At 47.6% G+C, this 23,068-nt stretch overlaps 2 protein-coding genes across 9 annotated transcripts in view; one reads left to right on the forward strand and one right to left on the reverse strand.

Annotated features, from left to right (window-relative positions):
- The window catches only part of fmnl3 (formin-like 3), a 36,337-nt gene extending 21,984 nt beyond the window's left edge, over positions 1-14,353 (forward strand). For 2 of the 7 annotated variants that reach the window (XM_060064744.1, XM_060064777.1), the window contains 17 exons: positions 555-629; positions 812-922; positions 1,048-1,197; positions 2,286-2,387; positions 2,590-2,989; positions 3,313-3,399; positions 3,509-3,633; positions 3,743-3,945; positions 5,770-6,073; positions 6,468-6,548; positions 6,667-6,796; positions 7,271-7,431; positions 7,552-7,653; positions 8,863-8,955; positions 9,163-9,286; positions 10,088-10,219; positions 11,713-14,353. In XM_060064744.1, the coding sequence (XP_059920727.1) occupies positions 555-629; positions 812-922; positions 1,048-1,197; positions 2,286-2,387; positions 2,590-2,989; positions 3,313-3,399; positions 3,509-3,633; positions 3,743-3,945; positions 5,770-6,073; positions 6,468-6,548; positions 6,667-6,796; positions 7,271-7,431; positions 7,552-7,653; positions 8,863-8,955; positions 9,163-9,286; positions 10,088-10,179 (2,340 nt within the window). In that variant the 3' untranslated portion in view covers positions 10,180-10,219; positions 11,713-14,353. Of the gene's footprint in view, positions 1-554; positions 630-811; positions 923-1,047; positions 1,198-2,285; positions 2,388-2,589; positions 2,990-3,312; positions 3,400-3,508; positions 3,634-3,742; positions 3,946-5,769; positions 6,074-6,467; positions 6,549-6,666; positions 6,797-7,270; positions 7,432-7,551; positions 7,654-8,862; positions 8,956-9,162; positions 9,287-10,087; positions 10,231-10,734; positions 10,779-11,712 lie in introns of all 7 variants that reach the window. The other 5 variants (XR_009528020.1, XR_009528021.1, XR_009528022.1 and 2 more) reach the window with 5 other exon arrangements.
- Positions 13,531-23,068, reverse strand: part of lrp1ab (low density lipoprotein receptor-related protein 1Ab) — a 93,474-nt gene continuing 83,936 nt past the window's right edge. Inside the window, exons 77-90 of one of the 2 annotated variants that reach the window (XM_060064708.1) lie at positions 22,404-22,582; positions 21,916-22,022; positions 21,639-21,758; positions 21,171-21,347; positions 19,884-20,024; positions 19,248-19,421; positions 18,829-18,990; positions 18,209-18,380; positions 17,833-17,934; positions 17,355-17,425; positions 16,909-17,002; positions 16,725-16,763; positions 15,943-16,087; positions 13,531-15,554 (exon numbers count right to left, since the gene is read on the reverse strand). In XM_060064708.1, the coding sequence (XP_059920691.1) occupies positions 15,417-15,554; positions 15,943-16,087; positions 16,725-16,763; positions 16,909-17,002; positions 17,355-17,425; positions 17,833-17,934; positions 18,209-18,380; positions 18,829-18,990; positions 19,248-19,421; positions 19,884-20,024; positions 21,171-21,347; positions 21,639-21,758; positions 21,916-22,022; positions 22,404-22,582 (1,821 nt within the window). In that variant the 3' untranslated portion in view covers positions 13,531-15,416. The remainder of the gene's footprint in view (positions 15,555-15,942; positions 16,088-16,724; positions 16,764-16,908; positions 17,003-17,354; positions 17,426-17,832; positions 17,935-18,208; positions 18,381-18,828; positions 18,991-19,247; positions 19,422-19,883; positions 20,025-21,170; positions 21,348-21,638; positions 21,759-21,915; positions 22,023-22,403; positions 22,583-23,068) is intronic. The other variant, XM_060064717.1, reaches the window with a different exon arrangement.

The raw sequence follows: 23,068 nt of genomic DNA on the forward strand, positions 1-23,068 counted from the left end.
AATTCTGAGGAGACCCTGAATACTCATGAACTGCCAGTCCAGACAGCAGAGAGCTGTGGTGTGTTACTTTAAAAGGCACGATGAGAGGTACATGGACTTTTACAACATGGCCACCAATGGTGTTCAACCGCAGTAATTAGGAGTTACGCACCAAAGCAGTACAGTATTGCAACTGTAATTACAATCATTATTAGGCCTACTGGGACTTTCCCTTTTAGCACTGGTATAGAGGACCTCTTCAGGGGTCGGGAAAGCAGTGTTTGTTTTTCTTTGCTCTCATTTTCCCAGTGTGTTTGTGTTTGGTGGGAGTTGGGCTAAATCTATCCCGTTGGCGTTCTGTCCCTTCCCATGAATTCCCATAATTAGGCGGCATTGCTGCGATGTAAGCGAGCTGACCTTTCCATACATAACTATTACACTCATGGATGCAAGATAGACATCAGATGGGGAATGTTGGGTCATTCTAGTAAGGAAATATCATCTTCTATGCCAACAAAATGTTAGCATTCCCTTGAAGAATATCCTCCTGTGAATGATCCACTTTGTACTTCCAGGTGTGTAAGGAGAAGCAGCGATTCGAGAGGCTGATGGATTACTTTCGCTCTGAGGAAGCAAACATTGACTTCATGGTGAGCCTTTACGGTCAAACACAGGGTGCACCCCAACGGTGCATCTGCCATCCATTAAGTTCTTCACATGTTTTGGTTATTTTGTGTGTGATTGTGTGTGTGTGTGTGTGTGTGCTCACATGGGACTTCCGGTCTTCCCCATCTGTTCAACCTGGCCAACGTGTTCTCTGCTCTCCACTCAGGTGGCCTGCATGCAGTTCATCAACATCATGGTCCACTCGGTGGAGGACATGAACTTCAGGGTCCACCTGCAGTACGAGTTCACTAAGCTGGGCCTGGACGACTACTTGGAGGTGAGGCTGGAAGATAAAAAGAATAAATAAACATGAACAAAACCACCATCTAAACAGTAACCTGAAGCAAATGGTGGACTGTTCCGAGTGTTAACCTCATGTTGACACACTTCTTGCCTCGGCAGAAATCGAAGCACACAGAGAGCGACAAGCTGTCGGTGCAGATCCAGGCCTACCTTGACAACGTGTTCGACGTCGGCGGTCTACTGGAAGATGCAGAAACTAAGAACGCAGCGCTGGAGAAGGTGGACGAGCTCGAGGAGCACCTGTCCCACGTAAGATCACCAGCGGCCATTTTGGATCCATCGGTGCCGTTCACCTTAGTTCCTGTTAGCGCGCTGACTGTGGTTTGTTAGCTATGTCCAGTACTTTGGAGTTCCCCTGTACTCTTCCCTTAACCTTGCCGCTCTGGGACTCTACTTGGTGGTTATTTCTGATTTTCTATGAATTCCCTCAAGGGGTTTCTGGTAATTGTGAGGTGAACATGTGCTGAAAGGTTACGGTGTTGCCCTGCGTGGAGAACACAGGAACAAGAGTCATATTGTTCTAGCGTTGCATCAGTCTTTCTGGACACTCGGCCTTCATATCCCACACTGCTCTCTGAAGATCTTCACATCCAGAGGTCGTGGGCAGTCCTGACATCACTGCAGGAATTTCAAAACAAACTCGGCTCTCAGGAGTCAGGAATGATGGGGGAGGAAAAGGGTCAGAATTCCGGGTGAATTCTTCAGCATAAAGGGATCTGCAGAATCTCAGTCAGTAGATGGGCCATATGTTGTGCTGGGCCGGTATTATTGTTGTTGCTTGGCCATGCTGACAATGTCGCTAACAACATTAACGACCACAATCCAACGATCAAACGTTTTGCGGTGTTGAGGGGTGAAAAGCGGATATGTTAGTATTAATAAATGAACTGCTTTTAAATTCCAACTCAGCTAAGCAGTCTGTGCTGAGGCACACAGCAGAGAAGAGAAGTACATACTTCATGGAATTTACTCCATCTTAAAAAATATCGTATTAAACAAAGAACCAATAGGAGACACAGCTCAACAAAAACACATTGTTAATTGGCTGAGCTCATGCCCTATGGGGGGGGTCTACCTAAAACCCACTATAATGAAATCGGTCCAAATCGATAAGTGAGTGTATTCTCTGCAGCTCTTTGCTGTGTCATACTGCCGGGCATATCGCATTTCTCTCTGATGCCGCAGAGTGGATGAGGAGAGCGAGAGGGATGAGGAGAGAGAAGGAGTGGATGTCGGAGAGAACCCCAGGTGTTCCTCTGTCTCGGTCCATCCTCCCTCCACCCACACGGCACACTCTGACGGTGTACCGTGCTCGGTCTCTCCATCTCTCTGCCTAGGTGACGGAGAAGCTGCTGGACTTGGAGAATGAGACCATGATGAAAGTAGCAGACCTGGAGAAGATTGTCCTTCAAAAGGATAAGGAGCTACACGTAATGCGGGTGAGCTGGTGTGAATTGTGGAGCGCGATGTCATATCCTCTGTTGTCCATCAGTCCTGCCTGAGCTGCGTAGCATCTCCGATCTACAGAGCAACACAATGAAGTCGTTTGACAGTAAACACGCTCACCAGGGAATAGTTTGTCTGTGGTGTCGCGCTGATCGTGCCCGTGGTGCTCTCTATCGCCCCCTGGTGTCCCTCTAGGAAACCTCTGAGTCGACCAGCACCCAGGTGAGCACCCTGAGGAGGATGATCAAGGAGAAGGACGCGGCCTACCAGAGACACTTCAGCATCGAGAAGCGGCTGATGGAGCTGGAGCAACAGGGCACCATCCGCCTGCACAAGAAACCCGACGGCGACATCGCCATCGAGCCGCTAGCCAGCGGCGCCTGCGGAGGCGGAGTCCCGGGCGGTGCCGGTATCCCTGGCGACCGTGGCCTCGGGTTCCCGCTGGGCGGCGGCGGACAGTCGCTGCTGCTGCAGGAGCCTCCTGTCGAGCGAACGGCGGCAGAGGGCGTCGACCCCAGTTTACCCCCCGCCAGCGAGGCTCCGCCCCCGCCGCCTCCTCCACCCCCGCCGCCTCCACCGCTTCCCTCGGCCGCAGGTAAACAGAGGAACGGACGGAATCATCCACGTGTGTCCATCATGTTGTATACACACACACAGTGCATGTGAAGGCCAGTCCTGGGTTGGGGGGGGGCCTCAGAGGACATCTATTTGTGTCAGCAGCCAGGTTGTGATAGAGTTCCTCTAACCCCAGACAGGAAAGGGATGCACTTAGGGCACTTCCTATGTTGAGGGGAGCAGTGGGTAGGGGACGTCAGCACATTCAGGAAGGAGAAGGAGGAGGACATCAAACATGAACGATGATATAGGTTGTGAACGGCCTGTTTTAAAAGAGGTGATGTTGGTCTTTGTGTGTTGAAGGCATCCCGTGTGCACCAGGTCCGCCCCCACCTCCACCTCTGCCGGACGGTTCTCGCTCCTTCCCCATACTGAGTTTGGGCCTGTCAGGTATGATAGCACGTTTGACCTCTAGCTTTCTTGGAGGTCACTGTTACTGGGGTGAAACAAGGTAAACCAATCACTCAGCTGTTTTCTAAAAGACGTTTCCCTAAAGCAGCGATCAGAATCAAGAAGCCAATCAAAACGAAGTTCCGCTTGCCAATCTTCAACTGGACGGCGCTCAAGCCCAATCAGATCAACGGCACCGTCTTCAACGAGATTGACGACGAGCGCGTCCTGGAGGTACGTCTAGCTGAACCCAGCTGCAAGTACACCCGATGCTGCCTCACACTGTGGTGCTGACATGGAGTATGATGGAGTTTGGTCATTAATCAGTGATTCTCTTCTGTAGGAGTTGGACCTAGAGAGGTTTGAGGAGCTGTTCAAGACCAGAGCCCAGGTGGCTACGGTGGATCTGTCCAGCACTACAAACAAGGTGGCCAACAAGGCTGTGAACAAAATCACCCTGCTGGACGCCAATCGCTCCAAGAACCTGGCCATCACACTGAGAAAGGCCAACAAGAAACCTGAGGAGATCTGCAAAGCCATAGAGAAGTAGGGCTTCCTTCCAGACTCTTACTACCACTAAGAGAAGAAGAGCTTTTATCTTCCAGACTCTTACTACCACTAAGAGAAGAAGAGCTTTTATCTTCCAGACAGTGGCGATTCTAGAAAATTTTACATGGGGTGGCAGAAGGGTGGCAAGTTAAATTCAAGGGTGGCAAATCACACACACAAAGTCAAGTCACACAAAGTTTATTGTTGGAAACACACATGCCTGGTGTCTATATGTATTTATTTATACCAATCGCTAATGAAAACAGTTAACATATTGTGTCTATCTTTCTGTTTGTCTATATTTTAAGTTTTGTGTGTCTGTCTGTGTGTCTGTCTGTCAGTCTTGCGTCTATCTACCCGTCCATCTCTACACAAAAGACTTAATGATTCAGTGTGGTTCCCTTCGGATGATCCGCCCATCATCCGAGCACATCGGGAAACAGCCACTGAAAAGCCAATTTAATACTTATTTTCTCTCCCTTTGATTAATATTAAATCAATTTAATATTTGATTGATTTACATCACCTCGTTGTGATGGGTTGTCATTGTTAATATTCATAAGACTCAGAGCTACGAGGAAAGGGCTTGTGGATTCTCTGCCTGTGGAGTTGCGTGTTTGGGTGGTCCCATTGTGCGCCGGCTGGACTTGATGTGGTGTCGATCGTTTGAAAAGTAATTGTGTTGTCTGTTACCTGAGAGAAGGGCAACACCTCCTGCCTTTGCACTGTGAAAGCGTGTGTGTGTGTGTGTGTGTGTGTGTGTGTGTGTGTGTGTGTGTGTGTGTGTGTGTGTGTGTGTGTGTGTGTGTGTGTGCGTTTGGATCTGTCCGATCTCGAAACCCCACCGTCAATCGCAATCAGTGTGTCAATGGCGAGCACGCACTCGTCCACACACAAACACAACAGGCATGCAGATTAAGACACATGCGACCACCCATCACATTTTCTTGATTCAAGTTTCAGCTGTACTGTACCTTTTTTCATCACTGCAAGCTTACAGTTGGCTTGTCTCCAGTTCTTTGGCTTTCAAACCGTTTCTGTCTTCATTTGAATGAAGCGGCAGATGCGCACGGTGAGAAGAGAGCAAATAGGATTCATGGACTCAACCATTTTACAGGGGAGGGGGGACATAAAGATTTTAGTTCTTAAACTTAAACAAGTTACCAATGAGATCAACAGCTTCAGTAGCAAAAAATATAATACCATTCAATAAATGTATATTGGAGACACTTCTAACAACCTGGGTGGCAAGTGGGGTGGCAAGCATTTTTTGGGGGGTGGCAGCTGCCACCCCTTGCCACCCCGGTAGTTTCGCCACTGCTTCCAGACTCTTACTACCACTAAGAGAAGAAGAGCTTTTGTCTCCCTAACTCTACCTACCACTAAGAGATGAAGAACTTTTATCTTCAAGACTCTTATTACCACTAAGAGAAGAAGAGCTTTTACCTTCTTTTCTCTAACTATTCTTGCCACGAGGAGAAGTAGAGCTTTTATCTTCCTAACTCTCTAACCACTACAGCACTACGACAGGGGAGGATTTAATAAAATTAATTACATTAAATACACAAAACCCACAAAGCAAGAATACCCTCTAAGACTGAAATTAATGTATTCAAATGAGTATGATTTCACATCAAGTACAAGGAGGAATAATATTAGGCAAAACAGATTATAAAACCCAACAATTAAAATGATTGTAGATGTTTTTTTACCAAGGCCTCTGAATTTAGATGTGTTTTTCATTCTGTTTTATTTTGAGCTCTGAAGAACAATCTAAACCAAGCGACTCCACACAGCTTACCGCCTGCCCCCTCCCACCAGGTTCGACCTGAAGGCCCTGCCCGTGGACTTCGTGGAGTGTCTGATGCGCTTCCTGCCCACGGAGGCCGAGGTGAAGGTGCTGCGGCAGTACGAGCGCGAGCGGCGCCCGCTGGACCAGCTGGCGGAGGAGGACCGCTTCATGATGCTCTTCAGTAAGATCGAGAGGCTCACGCAGCGCATGAACATCATCACCTTCGTGGGGAACTTCTCCGACAGCATCACCATGCTGACGCCGCAGCTCAACGCCGTGATCGCCGCCTCCGGCTCCGTCAAGTCCTCGTCCAAGTTGAGGAGGATGCTTGAGGTGAGGACAACACCTTGGTTGTGTACGGGGAATGGGTTAACCTAGCGAGTGGAGGTGCTTGAAAATTGGTTCTATGAACATCCTGAACAGCTGTACCGACTGCGATATATTGTTGTTTCTCTATCTTCTGACAAATGTACTTATTGTAAGTCGCTTTGGGTAAAAGTGCCCTGAACGAAAATGTAAATGTAAGAACAGCTACCTTCTGTTGTTTTGAGTCCTTGACATCTGCAACTATGCTCTACTTAGAGACCAAAGAAAAACATCTGAATTATACCGAAACGATACAAAAGAAAGGTCCCTTATTTTCCAAATCACTGTTTGGGAAGTTTGTTTCTTTCTAATAAGGAGGATTATGTAAACATATTAGCCCCTCTTTTCTACTCTCTTCTAGATCATCCTAGCCCTGGGTAACTACATGAACAGCAGCAAAAGAGGCTCAGTGTATGGCTTTAAACTGCAGAGTCTGGATCTGGTAAGTGTTTTTGATCAGCACATTTAATCCCTGTGCTCCTGGGTTTATAAAGACAGTGCTTGTGAAGGGCTCCAGAGTTTGATATGTTTTGCTGCGTCTTCCCCCGTGCTTTCCCCAGCTGTTGGACACCAAGTCGACAGACAGGAAGATGACCCTGCTCCACTACATCGCGCTCATCGTCAAGGAGAAGTACTCAGACCTGGCAAACTTCTACAGCGAGCTTCACTATGTGGACAAGGCAGCAGCAGGTGGGGAAAATAACCTGTAGACCTTTTAAACACCGGTCCAAACCAATGACCGTGTAGTGTCAGTTCTGAGGAGACCCAAATGAATGCTCCCGAATGCTAATGAACCGCTAGTCCAGACAGCAGAACCGCAGCTGTGAGGTGTTATTTTAAAAGGATTGCGTCAGGCACGATGATAGATACATGGACATTTACAACATGGCCACCAACACTGTTGGTGGCCGTTTGGCCGTCCGCCTACTGGACCTGTTAAAACAGGTCAAGTATGGTACAATTAAACGTTTAAGGGTTTAATTATGTAAGACGCCATTTCTCATCATCCGGGCATTTGGTCCCAGCATAGGAACTTTGTGTTTTTTTATCAAGCTATTATTAATGATTATCACTGGTATTAGCAGTAGGAGAACCAGTGGCATAGTATGGTAGGTGAACTGTGATACTGTTCAATCAATGACCCCCCCCCTGTGAACGGCGCAGTGTCCTTGGAGAACGTGCTGCTGGACGTGCGGGAGCTGGGCAAGGGCATGGACCTGATCAAGAGGGAGTGCAGCCGGCACGACCACCCGGTGCTCAAGGCCTTCCTGCACTCCAGCGACGCCCTGCTGGACAAGCTGCAGAAGGACGCCAAGGCATCGGAGGTATTACCACCCCGCCACCGCACGGATATTATCTCCCTGAGGCGGAAACGGACATGAAGGGACGCCTCAAAGCCAAGCTGTGTGTGTCACTCATCTCACTCCTCTCACTCCTCTCACCAGGAGGCCTTCAACAATGTGGTGAACTTCTTTGGCGAGAGCTCAAAGACGACTCCCCCGTCTGTGTTCTTCCCCGTGTTCGTGAGGTTCATCAAAGCTTACAAGGTGAGCAGAGGGCCCCCTCTCTCTCTCTCTCTCTCTCTCTCTCTCTCTCTCTCTCTCTCTCTCTCTCTCTCTCTCTCTCTCTCTCTCTCTCTCTCTCTCTCTCTCTCTCACCCTCTCTCTCTCTCCCCCTCTCTCTTTCTCATTCTCTCTCTCTCTCTCTCTCTCTCTCTCTCTCTCTCTCTCTCCCTCTCTCTTTCTCATTCTCTCTCTCTCTCTCTCTCTCTCCCCCTCTCTCTTTCTCTTTCTCTCTCTCTCTCTCTCCCTCCTTTCGCTCTCTCTCTCCCCCTCTCTCTTTCTCATTCTCTCTCTCTCTCTCTCTCTCTCTCTCTCGTTCTCTCTCTCTCTCCCCCTCTCTCTTTCTCATTCTCTCTCTCTCTCTCTCTCTCTCTCTCTCTCTCTCTCTCTCCCTCTCTCCCTCCCTCCTTTCGCTCTCCCCCTCCCTCCCCCTCTCTATCTGGCCATCTCTCCCATTGTGTGCGGGGGGGAAGACCCCAGTGGTGAGGAAGAGAGGGCGTAGTCGTCCTGTTTCTTAGAGCACAACAAGAAGGGGAGGAGAGGGTGGAGGAGTGGTGGTGAGGCCGCTGCCGCCGCCGCCACAGGAAGTAGCATGGAGCAGGAGGTGGAAAAACAGGAAGGAGCAGCTGGGTTTGGGAGCAGCAGCTGTTTAGACGGGGGCCCTCCACTGTCTCCTCTGACCCTCCACCACCCAGCACACATCCTCACATTGTTCCCCTGTCTGGATTTATGAGATCTACTCCAGGAAATGTGCACGTTTTTTTTTGTTTGTTGCTTGTGTGTGTTTGTGTGTGTGTCGGCCTGTGTGTGCGGGGTGTATGTGTGTTTGTGTGCTCCTGACAACGAGACAGAGCGGCTTAAGGAAATAAAAGGGCGCAGAACTTTTAATGACTACCTTAAATGTCTGTTCAACCTATGATCCGTTTCCTCCTCCTCTTTCGAAAGCGGACATTTTGTTTTCCTCTGCCTTGTTTCTGTACTCAATCGAAATGTCTCTCTCTCTTTCTCACTCTGTCGCTCTCTTTCGGTCTCTTTCTCTCACTCACTCACCTCTGTCTCTGTCTCTGTCTCTGTCTCTGTCTCTGTCTCTGTCTCTGTCTCTGTCTCTGTCTCTGTCTCTCTCTCTCTCTCTCTCTCTCTCTCTCTCTCTCTCTCTCTATCTCTCTCTCTCTATGTGTCTGTGTGTCTCTACAGGATGCAGTGGAGGAAAACCAGCAGAGGAAAAAGCAGGAGGAAGCCTTGAGAGAGAAGTTACTGGCGCAGGAGGCTAAACAGCACGACCCCAAGGTACCCTCCAGACGAGATGTCCGGAGTCAAAAACCTCTTCAGAAATAGGAGAAATCCATCATTTCCTAATAAAATATGAAAATCCTGACCGCACAATACACACTTTCATTCTTACAGTTGAAGAGCTAATCAGAGTGTCAATGTCGGCTGGTAAACCAACGCATGGCTCTAGAGAGAAGAGGGTCACTCAGCCTCGTGTGCTTCTAGGTCCAGGCCCACAAGAAGAAGCAGCAGCAGCAGGAGCTGATCGCAGAGCTGAGGAAGCGGCAGGCTAAAGAGCACCGGCCCGTGTACGAGGGCAAGGACGGGACCATAGAGGACATCATCACAGGTGGGACAGAGAGTGCCTCGAGGAGCCCGCGTGTTCCGAGGACCCCGGGGCTCGACAGAGCTCCGCAGGGGCCCAGTGGAGGCCCCCAGGGAGCCCGGCCCACCGTGACGCTGGTGGTCGACTGTTCGGCCCCCCTGCAGTGCACGCTGTGCTACGTGGTGGAGACGGCCCCCCCCCGGCCGGGCCATGGGCCGTCGTGAACCACACAGGAAGCCCTCAAGACTTCCTCCTCTGTCTCCTACCGCAGCAGTCTAGTTTGTGATGTACAAAGAGAAAGATAGCTGTTAGCCTCGATGCCTCAGAATGTAAATTGTGTAAAAAATGTGTAATTTAATGAGAACAAAAATATTTATGTTGCAATGAATTGCGTATGGGGAGTGTGCGTGATTGATGCTAACACGCAGCAGCAAAGGCTTGCGTACACAGACAACACTGGACCAACAACCAGAGCCTCAGTCCCAGCCTCAGCCTCAGGACAGCCTTAGCTAACAGACGTCTCTCCGCTTCAAAATTAATGAATGCTAGGGTTTTGTTTTGTTCCTGTTTGTGTCATAATGTTGGTAACAATATCCCTGGCCTCAACCCAACACTAGCTGAATACTGACAGTTGATCTGACATTGAACTCCATGAACTATGATGCCACTGTGTAACATGTCATATAATTATAACTCTGTATAATTATCCTTCTTAATCCCATAGCGGCATCGTACACTAGTCAAAGAACTAGGTATAACCGTGTCCCTCTTACTAGCAGTGTTCCAGGTGTGACGTAACCTCTCCCCCATCCTCCTCTTCCTCAGTGTTGAAGAGCGTGCCCTTCACAGCGCGCACCGCTAAGCGGGGCTCGCGGTTCTTCTGTGAAGCCAACCTCTGCGAAGACGGCAACTGCTAGCCCTCCTCCCAACCCTACCCCCACACACACTAATGCCAAGGTTGTCTGCAGGTCTCTCTCCCGAGCCCCCTGTTGCATGCAGCATGACCCCCCCCCACTGTCACTCAACCCCAGGATCCCTCTCCTGACTGACCTGTGTACTAACCCAGGCTGCCACCGGTTGCCCTGTTGGGTTTCTTTTGTGAAGCTCCACAGACTGTTGGGCTACAACGAGTAGGAGTCGGCAAACCTCTTTTACATTTTTAGAAAATTCTGAGCAAAATTATAAACGTGAACACAGCCCTGATTGTGAAGCAATCAAGAGCGAGGATCATGCATGGCATGGATGACTATAACAACAACGATATGCACATTGCAACTTTTGCAATGGTCGACAATCTTTCTCCTTCAGAATGCAGAGTTTTTGCCTAAAGAGGTTTGGCTTTCCAAAATACAACGAATGGACAGCATCTGGTTCCATTCTAGACTAACATGTTTTGGTTTCTTCCTGCTAACATGACACTCTTCTTTCCTCATCCTCCCCCAACCCCTCCATCCGCCTCTGTACTCCTACAGCTGAGACGGAGAGTAATGAGGGTACATGAGAGTCCTAGCTGAGGGTAAGGTAGTCTGGTGCAGCCCGCTGCCGCTTTAGCTCTGCAGCTCCCGTGTGCGGTCGCTACGTGGACGTCGGCTGCTTTGGCGCTTCACAAGCTTCTCAAAGCAGTCCAATCGCTGTGCTACACACCAGTAATGGAATAGATGACAACGCAGTCCAATATTTGATTTCACTTTTTAAGCTTCAATCTAAAATCGTATTTTAAATTCTAGAGACCCTCAACCTCCAGGCAGGAGAATTGTTTGTACACGGTCGTATCGGTGCCATCGGTTTGTCACTGATGACCACTACATTTATGGTCAGGGCACCACCATCTTCATCATCGTCACCATCATCATCTGTTACCTCCTCCTATGTGTTGCATGCAGTCCAGTGTTCGTCCAGCTCACCTGTTAACAATATCCACCGTGTTGTGTGTCTGCTAACGGTCTCTCGCGTTCTGCTGCACAGCGCTCGGTCAATAAGCTTTTTCTAATATTAGAAAGAGCTTGTTGGCCATCTGCCATGTTTGTCTTTGGTTTGTGTATCCATATTGTGTCCGTGTGACCATGTGATTTAAGTAACTCCACTCCCAAAGCCCTGGTGTCCACTGGGTCACGTTATAGCAATAATGTTAGAAGTTGGGAATCCAAGGTTTAGGGAAAAGTTGTAATTTCTCTTTTCAAAATAACCATTGACGATAAATAGATAAATCCCATCACACAGTGCAACCAAACTATGAAGACATACCTGCGCTATTCTAGTGCCATGTATCAGCCTTCACGGACACTGTTATTGCAATGAAGGGATTCAAAAAGGACCAAAAGCTTTGACGCGTTTGCGGCTCGGAGCTGAGCCGGGACTCAGTGGGCCGTGGCGTTCGGCTGTACACTCCTAACACGCGTGTCCCCCTCCCCTGTCTCTCTCCCCCTCCCCCCCAACCCTCCCACTCACAGATCTCAGAAACCAGCCGTTCCTGAGAGCCGACGCCTTGCTGCGGAGCGGCTGGAAGAGGCCTTAAACCACCCGTGTGTCCCCCAACACTTACAACCCCCCGCCTCCCCAGACCACCTCCCCTGTGCCCTGTGTCCTGGTGGGGGTCCCCCGTACCACCTCCCCTGTGCCCTGTGTCCTGGTGGGGGTCCCCCGTACCCCGGACCACCTCCCCTGTGCCCTGTGTCCTGGTGGGGGTCCCCCGTACCCCGGACCACCTCCCCTGTGCCCTGTGTCCTGGTGGGGGTCCCCCGTACCCCGGACCACCTCCCCTGTGCCCTGTGTCCTGGTGGGGGTCCCCGTACCCCGGACCACCTCCCTGCCCTGAACCCCACGCCTGAGTCAACAGAGAGACTGGAAGTGATGACCGGGGGCATCAAACCCATGACATAGTGCCGTCTGGGTATTTATTTATTTATGGAGATACTTCTGCAGGAATAATTACAGCGACTGCATTGGGCCGACTTTCCTTTCTCACTCCAAAGATAGACTCTAACATCGCCATGGGCTCAGTTAGACGGACTGCACGAGATCCTGCTGGACCTTGGCACTGGGATCAAGGCAGTGTATGAAACCCTAATTAAAGAGGGTTCCATACACTATTTAAAGAGGCTTCATGCAGGTGTGGTCAGTCTGGACTCCGTTGGCCAAAGCAGGAAGGACAATGCTTCTACCCACAAGTGCCTGCAAAACATTCCTAAAGCCATAACGTCGGGCCGGGCATGAACCCGGCTTGCTGACACATATGCTAACTCTTAAAGGAGAACTCTTGCTCTGACGAGGTTTGATCTGTCTTTCCTCTGAATATCCAAGAAGATCACGAGTAACAGAGAACGTGGAACGACTTTTGGAAGGACTTGAGATTGAGCACACCGTCGACAACAGAACAGAGACTTGGAGTTGTTTGCATTCCTAGTTTCAATATTGTACGCTTCCATCGGTCCTTTGGACTGCTAGCCAAACCAAACATGCTTTCATGTCTTACTTTTGTCAAAAGTGCCTTTCGTAACGACAGTATTATTTTCATTAAGTCAGCCATAACGTGTATCTTTGAAGTCTTAAATGCAATTTCCTTTTTACTATGGCATGAACACTAAAAATATAATCAACATACAAAGGTTAAAAATATGAAAGTTAAATGGAGGAAATGTCAGGGGAAAGAGCTTTTTAATTTGCCTCTTTGCAATCAATTTGGTGTTCTGTTTTGAAGGAAGATGTTAAAAACTGTCATGTATCTGAACTTTATAAATATATGTATATATATATTTGACAACACTTTCTGTCAAACTTAGGAAGTGACACAAGAATGAAGATTATTTGATATAGACTGCTGTTTTATAAGTCAGAGGTGGATAAATTGTAAATGCAGTGGATGAAGGATATTTCTATTATAATCATGCAGGTTGGGATGTCTTTGTGCTTCTATTGTACATCAGATCAATTCCCTCTTAAAAGCATCGAGTAGCAAAATGATTGTGCACTTTGAGAATTATTTTTGTGTTCTAGTATGGAACTGTCAATAGAGAGCGACCAAATGTACACTACTCCGTTTGCCTTAACCTTGTTTTAGACATTATTTGAAGTGGAAATGTCCTGGGCCAAATACATGCAAATCAATGAATGAAGAAAAAAGCGACTTTCTTTGAAATTGAAATAAAGTGAAATGCTTGCATTTCTCTTTTCCTTAACAATCAGTCAATCTATACGAGAACTTTAAAAAATATATCTTTCTGATGGACATATAAAATAAAAAATATATAAAGCAGAAGGTGGGACATTCAAACATTTCTACAAATTCACATTTTATTTCCGAAATTTGTGGTTATGAGTTATATATTCAATGGTAATTCACTGATGTTTTGCTCCAGCCATGATGACAGAAGCCATTCTATTTCAAATGAAGGTCAGAGTCACCATACATTTCTACTATAAAAATCCATTTAATTTCTTATATCAAAAAAATCAAAATTAACCAAAATTAAAACAAACAACTAAACCAAAAACATCCATGTGAGTTCTGCAATCCGAGAGACATTCTCAAAATCAAGAAAACCAAAAACTAAAATGATTTTTCTAATAAGCAGTGAAATAAAGAACGTAGCATGGCGGGACTTTTAAAAGCACATTTTGTGAATACTGTTAAGTAGTGGAAGGGTGGTGCCAAGGGCGTGCGGTGTGAGGAAGCTGTGGAAGATTGAATAAGAGGTGCAGAGACGGAGCAATCCAAACCGCGACAGGTTCAAAGAGGAGGGCAGATGGCTAGCGATAGCATTAGCAGCAGCAAGGCAAAGGAATCAACAAAGGAATGCTTATCAGGAGGGACATCAGCCCCCCCTACCCCCCCCCGTTAGGAATGCACTTAACAATGAGCACTAACCCAAATTACATGAACACCCCCCTCCCCAAAACAAACAAACAAACAAACAAACAAACAAACATCAAATACACAAGAAATCAACCCAACAACTTCAAAACTCATTTCATACAAGAACGTACCATCGACTTGGCTCCCGGGCCTTTCCTGACAAAAAAAATAACATTTTACAATGGAGGACAAAAAGACCAAAAGCTAAATACAGCCGTTCATTTACTAAATGTTACGGACGAACTCGAATACGACGCTGGTCGGCACAGATCTGTAACTCTGCATCATCAAACTTCACGAGAGCCTGATCTCCGGCGGTTACTTAGTCGGGCTCTCCATGCTAGAGCCGGCGGCGGATACCAAACGGCCGCAGATAACCTCCCAGACGGTCTGGAATACAAGCCTTTATTACAATCATGTTCTTCCAACAAACACACTCACACAAACAGTTGGGCCATTCATTTCTGATACTGATAAAAAAAAAAAAAAAACAGAACTGATTAAAAGCAAGTACAGACCGCTATTTGTTACTGTTGTATTGTATTCCTGGGTATAGTTTCAAGACACTTTGTTAATAGGTTATATATATGTATATATGCAAATATATATAACTTGAGTCTGTGCAAGAAGGAAAAGACAATCGCTTGAATGTGATTCAGACAACCGAGCGGTTTTGTCTGGGTGCTGAGTTGTGTGTATGTCCTCAGGCATCTTACACTCGTCCCTCATCAAGACCTCCAGCAGCAAACAGGCGCCCAACCAGCCACTAGGAAGCATTCATTAGTGAAACTGACATTTGCTGTCCTCACATCCCCAATGTCTTTCACAATCAACAAAGACTTGGAAAATTATTATTTTTCCTAGGTATTGGAACAATGCATTGTTTTTTTCCTCCCCCTATACAATCCATACAAAAATAAAAAATTAAAATTGTTCCACTGCCGTTTGAATCTTTCCATGTCTTACATTTGCACAGAGGTAGTGGCTATATGACTGAGGGGGAGGGGGGGGGGGGGGACAGGAGAGGAGGGGAGCAAAATTAACAACTGAATAAATGTCTATAAAATGGTTTCCGTTTTCTCCTCAGAGACTTCTTTTTTTTTTTTTTGTCAAAGAAAAAAATATAATACTGCAATCACATAAAAAAGTAGTCCTTCATTTTATACATTTTATACAGTGTTCTCCTTTAGTTGTGTTTCTTTTTTCTTCCCGATTGGTAAAGGCATTTCATCTGTTTGTTGAGCTCTGCGGTGGTCTGGGGCGGGGCAGGGCAACGATGGCAGTTCATTCCACGGCAGGGCTTTACGCCAGCGGGTCGCTCATGTCGTCGTCGGCCGCCGACAGCAGCTCCTTCTTCTCGTCTGTGCTCGCCAGGGAGTTGCGGCTGTTGTGGGCGCCCATGTACAGGGTGGCGTACACGGGGTTGGTGAAGTTGGTGGGCTAGGGAGAGGGAGCGCGTCACTAGGGCACGTAGAACTACTCACGGTTTTGTGCACACCTACACGACACAACAAAGGTCAACACTACGAGAGAGAGAGGGAGGTTACTTGAACCTCTGTCTGTTCGTTAGGATATTTGAAACTGATTCCCATTAAGAAAAGAATACACCGTCTCATGTTTTGTAATATTTAAGACTCAATATATTTGTATAACGCAATGTACAGCCAGTACAATACATTAGTTGCTAGTGCTACCCATTCATTTATTTTATAATCAAAATAATAATAATAGAATCAATAGATGAAAATGAATCAATATATAAAGCAGTATACACTACATAGTAAGCGTTTCCACACAAACAGCTTCTAGGTACTAGTGTGTGCGTTACCTTATCTGGGTCCAACGCAAAGTCTGAATCCAGGAGCTCTCCAGCATCGTCGTCGGGCTCCCCTTCATAGATCTTATAGGCCGGGTTCCCGATCTCCACGTTCATGGCTCCATTAGTCATCCTATGGTGCTGGAAGCCCTTGGCACTGTGGAGGCAACAAAACGACAACAAATCAAACTCGCCGTTCACCTTCATGGATTCACTTAAAGGAGAACAACACACAAGAGACACAAATGATGCGTTTGCTCAAGGGGGAGGAATCGAAGGCGCGCCATAGACCGGACACACACTCGGCAGCAGCAGCTCCATAGAGGTCAGACAACAAGACAACACGAGGGTATCCAAGGTCGTCAAATGGGCTTTTCTGGTTGAAGGCCATTTGACCGTAACAAAACAAATATATTGCATCATGTCTTAATGCGAGGACTGAGACATTTTGATACGGCAAATATTTGACGGTCGGCAAGCGCAAGGACAATTCTTAACAAAGGGGTAAACAGAGAAGGTATAGTTTACTGCAACTATGCAAGCACACCGCATGAGCATCAAGTACAACTTGGCGTCGACACACACAACCAACAGTGGGGGACAGGGACAAGACACTGCTCCAGTCCATCTTGCTTTACCAGCAAAGCTATGTTTCCAGAGAGTCAATAGGACATTGTGTTTGGGTAGAGGTAGCCAATAGGAGTCTGAGCAGGCAGGGACAGACAGACTCTACAGACAATATGGAGGGGACGGCGTCTTTAAGACGAGTGAGTTATGTAACCCCAACAAGTTACCACGAGCGCTGAGAACGAGATTTGCCCGGCATTAGAGACCTGGGAGACAGAGGATAGACGTTATATATACACAGGAGAGAGAAAGAGTGAGATTGAGCGAGAGAAAGAGAGCCAAGTAGTGCAGGTGGAAGGATTCCGAAAGAAATGAATACATTGGCCGTGGTCAACCAGCACTTCCACTTACCCCCGCATTCTCCTCTTATACCACAAGATGGCACCAACCACCAGCAGCGCCAACAGTAACAGCAGCAGCACTGGGATGATTATGGAGGCAGAGCCTGAACACATACACACATTGAACCATCAGACCTCATAACCAGGGGAGGGGATCAATGGTAACGCGTGCATCTTCTTACATTAGAACAGACACACATGGCAGCGATCTTCTGAAAAGTCGACTGGAGTATGGCAGCCTTTTGTTTCCCATGTGGAACAACCAACTATACCACACTTCTGGAAAACGGGCGTGGCCTTTACACATTTCAGATGCTAGGAAATCTTCAAGTCTCTTTTTCTGTTAACTTTGCTTGTTTTCTTCTTTCTTTTTCTTCCTTCCTTGTACGAGTTTGTAACGGTGTTGCATGATTTATATTTCAGTCATTGGTAAAAAATCAAAACCTATGTCCTTACTTCCACTGGTAGAGGAGTCGATGGGGGCTGCTGTGACGCTACACCTGAAGCCGACCCATCCGACATTACACCTGCACGGTCACATGGACAACATGCAGTCAGACACGGGCCATACTGTCAGACGGTGAGCCAAAGTGAGAGCAGATGAATGTGTGCGTCTGTGTGACTGTGTGTTGGCACAGATTAGTGTGTGTGTGTGTGTGTGTGTGTGTGTTGGCACAGATTAGTGTGTGTGTGTGTGTGTGTGTGTGTGTGTGTGTGTGTGTGTGTGTGTGTGTGTGTGTGTGTGTGTGTGTGTGTGTGTGTGAATGTGTGTGTGTGTGAGCGGGTGAATGTGTGTGAGCGGACGAATGTGTGTGAGCGGACGAATGTGTGTGAGCGGACGAATGTGTGTGAGCGGACGAATGTGTGTGTGTGTGTGTGTGTGTGTGTGTGTGAATGTGTGTGAGCGGGTGAATGTGTGTGTGAGCGGCTGTACCTGCACTGAGGCAGCAGAGAGCGGTTGTCAACAGAGCATTGGCCGTTGAGGCAGAAGTCCAGGCAGGAGTAACAGCTGGGCTGGGTCTGGCCATTCGGACAGCTTTACACACACAGAGACGCACATATGGAGATAAAGGTTTGAAGATTAGAATGTCTTTATTGTCTGAAAATGCATGAGCGTTAACGCAACTTTGTCAACTTTTGCTATTGTTTAGACACAAAAAAACTGTTTGATTTTAAAACGTGTTGTGTAAATAATTATTCACACGTGTAGTGTGAATAACCCTTCCTCAGTCTGAGGAAGGATACTTAACCATTACTTAACATGTACTTAACATACAGTACACGCCTCAACGTGACTTGAGCGTGTGTACCTGCAGGACACCTCTCCCGAGGCGGAAGTGTGACACTTGCCGTCCCCACAGTACTGGCACTTGTCCAGCTCACAGTTGAGGCCGTGGTACTGGCTCTGGCACTGGCACAGCTTGGTGCCGTTGGAGGTCTGGAGGCACGTCCCCCCGTGCTCACAGAAGCCTTCACACATGCCTGAGGACCACAGACATCACAGCTCAGCGACGCAAGGGTTCTCCTCTGCTACGGGTCATTGGTACACAATGGGTTCTAGTACGTTCAAAGCACTGTGCAGAGTTCTAACCCTTTTACTAACCCTAACACTGCTAACTAACATCATTACAAACACTAACAGTCTTACTAACACTACATACCCCATCAGTGCTAAACTTAACTTTTTTGTTTTTCAACACACTTCTTATTGCATCCATCGTACTACATTCATAGACCTATAATTAACGCAATCTATGAATCTATTTATTGATCATTCATCGCATTAGCAGGCAGCGCTAAAAGCCGAACTTGCATTGCGGTACATGGATATAGACTGCCTCTGATAACATGATGCTGTACAGTCGTATTGAAACAGTCGGAGCCTACTTTGAGTCATCAAAACATCCAGTGTGGCGGTGGGTCCACTCACTGTACTGGCACTGGTCCCCGTGGTAGTCCGCCGGGCAGCTGCAGGTGGCCTGGTTGCCCACGTTGACGGAGCAGGTCCCCCCGTTGGCGCAGTAGTTCTGGCAGGTCTGCAGGTTGCAGTGGGGGCCCGTGAAGCCCTGCAGACACCTGCAGGTCGGGTTCCCTGGGAGAGGGAGAGACACCGTCGAGGTAGACATCAGCGTTGTAGGAAGAGAACCAGGCGGGAAATAACAAGACGAGCAGAACCAGGCAGTAAGATAAGATAAGAATTACTGGAAGCAGCATTTGTTAACACCAAGAGTGTTAGAATCACACTGCTATTTCATGTCACGCAGCCTCATCCATACAATGAGTTTGTAATGGTAGGTCGGTGCAAGGAAACAAACATTTTAAAATATGAAAATGGGCACATGGAATTACCTGCTTGAGAGGCGGTGCAGGTGCCTCCGTTCTTGCAGTAGTCCCTGCACTGGTTGATCTCACACCTCTCTCCTCTGTAGTTGGGCTGGCAGCGGCACTTGGCCTGCTGGTGGGCGTTGAGGAAGCAACTGCCACCGTTCTGACACTGGATGGTGCAGGGGCCAGAGGGGGGCGCTGTGAGACATAACAGCGCAGAAGAAGACGACGCTCCAGTTAATGAATGGGGTCCTGCACAACAAGCATTTCTGATAGGTTTACAAGCAAGTATGTCATTCTTTCATTAGTGTTTTTTTTTTTTACTATTTTAGTCTATAAGTATATAGTAAGAGTCTAAAGTAGTCAAAAATAGAATACATACACCAACTTAATGAACGTCTCTGTTTAATCAATCAAGTTATTCATAAAATTACAATAAATATTAAAACCAAAACAAACTATCTAAATTGAAACATTAAATTGAAAAATAATACTATTTCAACATAGATGGACTTAAGGAATAATACATTTTTATAAGCCTAATGCACCTGGTAAGGCACGCGTGCATGCGTGTATTTTATGTGTACGTGTATGAATTCATGAGTGTGTGTGTACGAGTGTGTGTGTGCCATTGTGCGTGCGTGCGTGTGTAGTACGTACAGAAGGGAGACTGCGTGGGCTGGGCTCTCTCCACGCAGGTACCGTTGTCGGCCACGTAGTTGTTGGGACAGGTGCACACGGGCCCGCTGGGGCTCAGCAGACATAACCACTCACACTTCTTACGGTCGCACGGGTTGGTCACTGGTACAGAGACAGAGAGAGAGAGGGGGAGGGAGAGGGAGAGGGAGAGAGAGACAGAGAGACAGAGAGAGAGAGAGAGAGGGGGGGAGGGAGAGGGAGAGGGAGAGAGAGACAGAGAGACAGAGAGAGAGAGAGAGAGAGGGGGGGAGGGAGAGGGAGAGGGAGAGAGAGACAGAGAGACAGAGAGAGAGAGAGAGAGAGAGAGAGGGGGGGAGGGAGAGGGAGAGGGAGAGAGAGACAGAGAGACAGACAGAGAAAATAATGTTAAATAATTTAAATGAAAATAGTTTGTTATAAAATCTACTCCTGAATGTACTATATGTGTTTAAGAGAAGCAGGAGGAATAGTGTGTGAAACGCTCCATGCTATGTTAACAAGAAGACATCATCATCAGGCCCTTTATTATCATCTACATATGTTATTGGCTTTGTCACACCACAACACTTGAAATGTCTCACACAGGAAGCAATTATTTTAAATTATTACACAGGTCTTTTCAACGTTCCGTTCACTTGCATGGGCACTTCACAATTATTTTTGGATAATTCATTGGCAACGGATGAATAATGACCGCTGTCAAGGTAAACAAAAGGACTTTTTGCCTTTGGTATCACTCCGCACGTAGTCCGGTAACTTGTCAATGTAATAAGCGGGAAATGTATCAACCCAAGCGCTGTCGGTTGCTAAGCGACGACGTCAACGTCTTGGGCGGACTATTTCTCTATCAACACTATGAATGCAGATAACAAATACATTGTAAATAAATTGTTTCGTTTTGGCAAGTAGCCGTGTAATAAGCGGGATAATGTATAGAACTACGCCGGTCATTATCGTAAAATAAGCCCCTTCATGGCGAAGCAAGACACCTCCGCTGCGCGTCGGTGTCCTGTTCGCCCTGTAGGGGCTTATTTTCTCGATAATGACCGGCGTTCTATACATTATCCCTTACGTAACACATGACATAATGTTATTATATTATAACTTAGATACATAGCCTTGAACCTTTAGCAAAAGTGCAAAAGTTCACGTCATCCAGACATAAAAGAAGTCTACTCCTTGTGGGTTGAAGTTCAGTAGTTGATCTTCTGTGCGGCGGACTGTGACTAACCTCATCATGTCTTAAGATGGAAGCGTGGATCCACTTACTCTCTGGCTGTTTGTAGCGATGGTAAAGCACTATGTCTGTTGCGTGGTTGATGCCTGTGGTTAGGTTCTCCATGGTGCCCTTTCCAAACTTGTTGACCCGGAAGACGATGTTGTTGATGTAGGTGACGCCATATATGTAGTCCTCGAAGATGTCAATGCTGAATGGATGGAGGAGTTCTGGAAAGAGGCGAGACAAATGAAAGGTATTTTGAGATGTGGTATGATACCAGCAAAATGTAATTGCAATCGCCTCTTGTCAATCTTAACTGTTTTCATTATTTTATGTTTTTGATTACAAAATGGTTTATTCTCATTCCTTGTTAACAGCATTTGATTTCACATATTTAAGTAAATTAGGGTTTCTCCTCAATGTTATTTTATTTTTTAATCCGTGATTAAATAGAGGTTGAATGAGTGAATTTGCGTGGGTAGATTGCAGAGATGGTTTTAACGGGCTTTAAACTCAACTGTTCTTGATGCCCGAGGCGGCAATGACGGGGTCCGATCCATCCAAACGGACGCTACCGATGACTGACAGCTTGGCGTCGGCCCAGTACAGCCGCTCGTTGAAGTAGTCCACGGCCAAACCTGCAGAGTCCAACACACAGCACTTAGACCACACACAGCACTTAGGCAACACACAGCACTTAGGCAACACACAACACTTAGGCAACACACAGCCCTTAGACCACACACAGCCCAGGCCTGTAGTCTCGGGGACTGCGGTCCTGGAGGTGGGGCTCACCCGTGGGCCACTGGATGTTCTCGTGCACCAGCGTCTGCCTCAGGGTGCCGTCCATGGCTGCCGTCTCGATCTTAGGGTGATTCCCCCAGTCCGCCCAGTACATGGTCCTGAAGGGCCACACACACACACACACACACACACACACACACACACACACCAAGGTGTCAATACATGGAGACACACTCATCGTAACCACACAGAAGGTTCACTGCATTTATCACAGACCAGAGATGTGGGAGTCCTAGCAGAATTACAGGACCATCGTTACAAAAGGGATATTAATGTAAAGTAATAATACTCAACAAAATAAACACTATGAGTATTGTTTAAATGGTAAATGCATGGTAAAAAGGAAAAAGCTAAATGTCAATAAAAGCACCCCCCCACACACACACACACACACACACACACACACAAACTCCCACCCACCCATCCCCACATATAGCCCCACCCCCTCCCACAGCCCCAGCCCCCCCACACAGTCCTACCCTCTCTGCGGGTCCACCACGATGGCGTACGGCTCATCGATCATGCCGGAGATGAGGGTCTTGCAGTTCTGTCCGGACATCTGCGCCACCTCGATGACGTCGCGGCCGGAGTCGGTCCAGTAGAGGTTCCCGGCCACCCAGTCCACCGCTATGCCCCGGGGCATCTTCAGCTCTGGGATCTGAAGGCCGCGCAACGCAGCCCCAAAAGCAAGCTCAGTGGGGTGCGTTGCTTTTTTGTGTGTTTGCGTGTCACGGTGTGGCGTGTTAACGTGTTAATGTGTTGCTCCCGCGCGGTTGGTCTTACACCACAGGTGATATGATTCTATAAAAGGTTCCACTGCCTAATCGAATTGATTAGCAGGCCGTTGTATAATTCAAGCCCAGCGGTCCCCTGTGGTGCTCCGTTCCATTCCTCCATCACTCCCTTCATTTTGCTCATGTTTAACATTAACACCACATTAGCGTCCCCGGGTGTGAATGCATGCATTGTATCTGCATTTAAAGCACAGACTGAAAAGCTGAAAGGCCCCCCCCCCCTCCCAAGTAACCCAGTCCGTTGTGATTGGACGGCACGCCCACACGGTTGCGATTGGTCGAACGCTTTGCGCACTCGCAAAAGCGGGCTTCCGCACTTCAGCCCCTCCTAGTGCACATCCTGTCGTCAC

The sequence above is a fragment of the Gadus macrocephalus genome, chromosome 1 (genome assembly GCF_031168955.1).
Source record: "Gadus macrocephalus chromosome 1, ASM3116895v1".
NCBI classification, from domain to species: domain Eukaryota; kingdom Metazoa; phylum Chordata; class Actinopteri; order Gadiformes; family Gadidae; genus Gadus; species Gadus macrocephalus.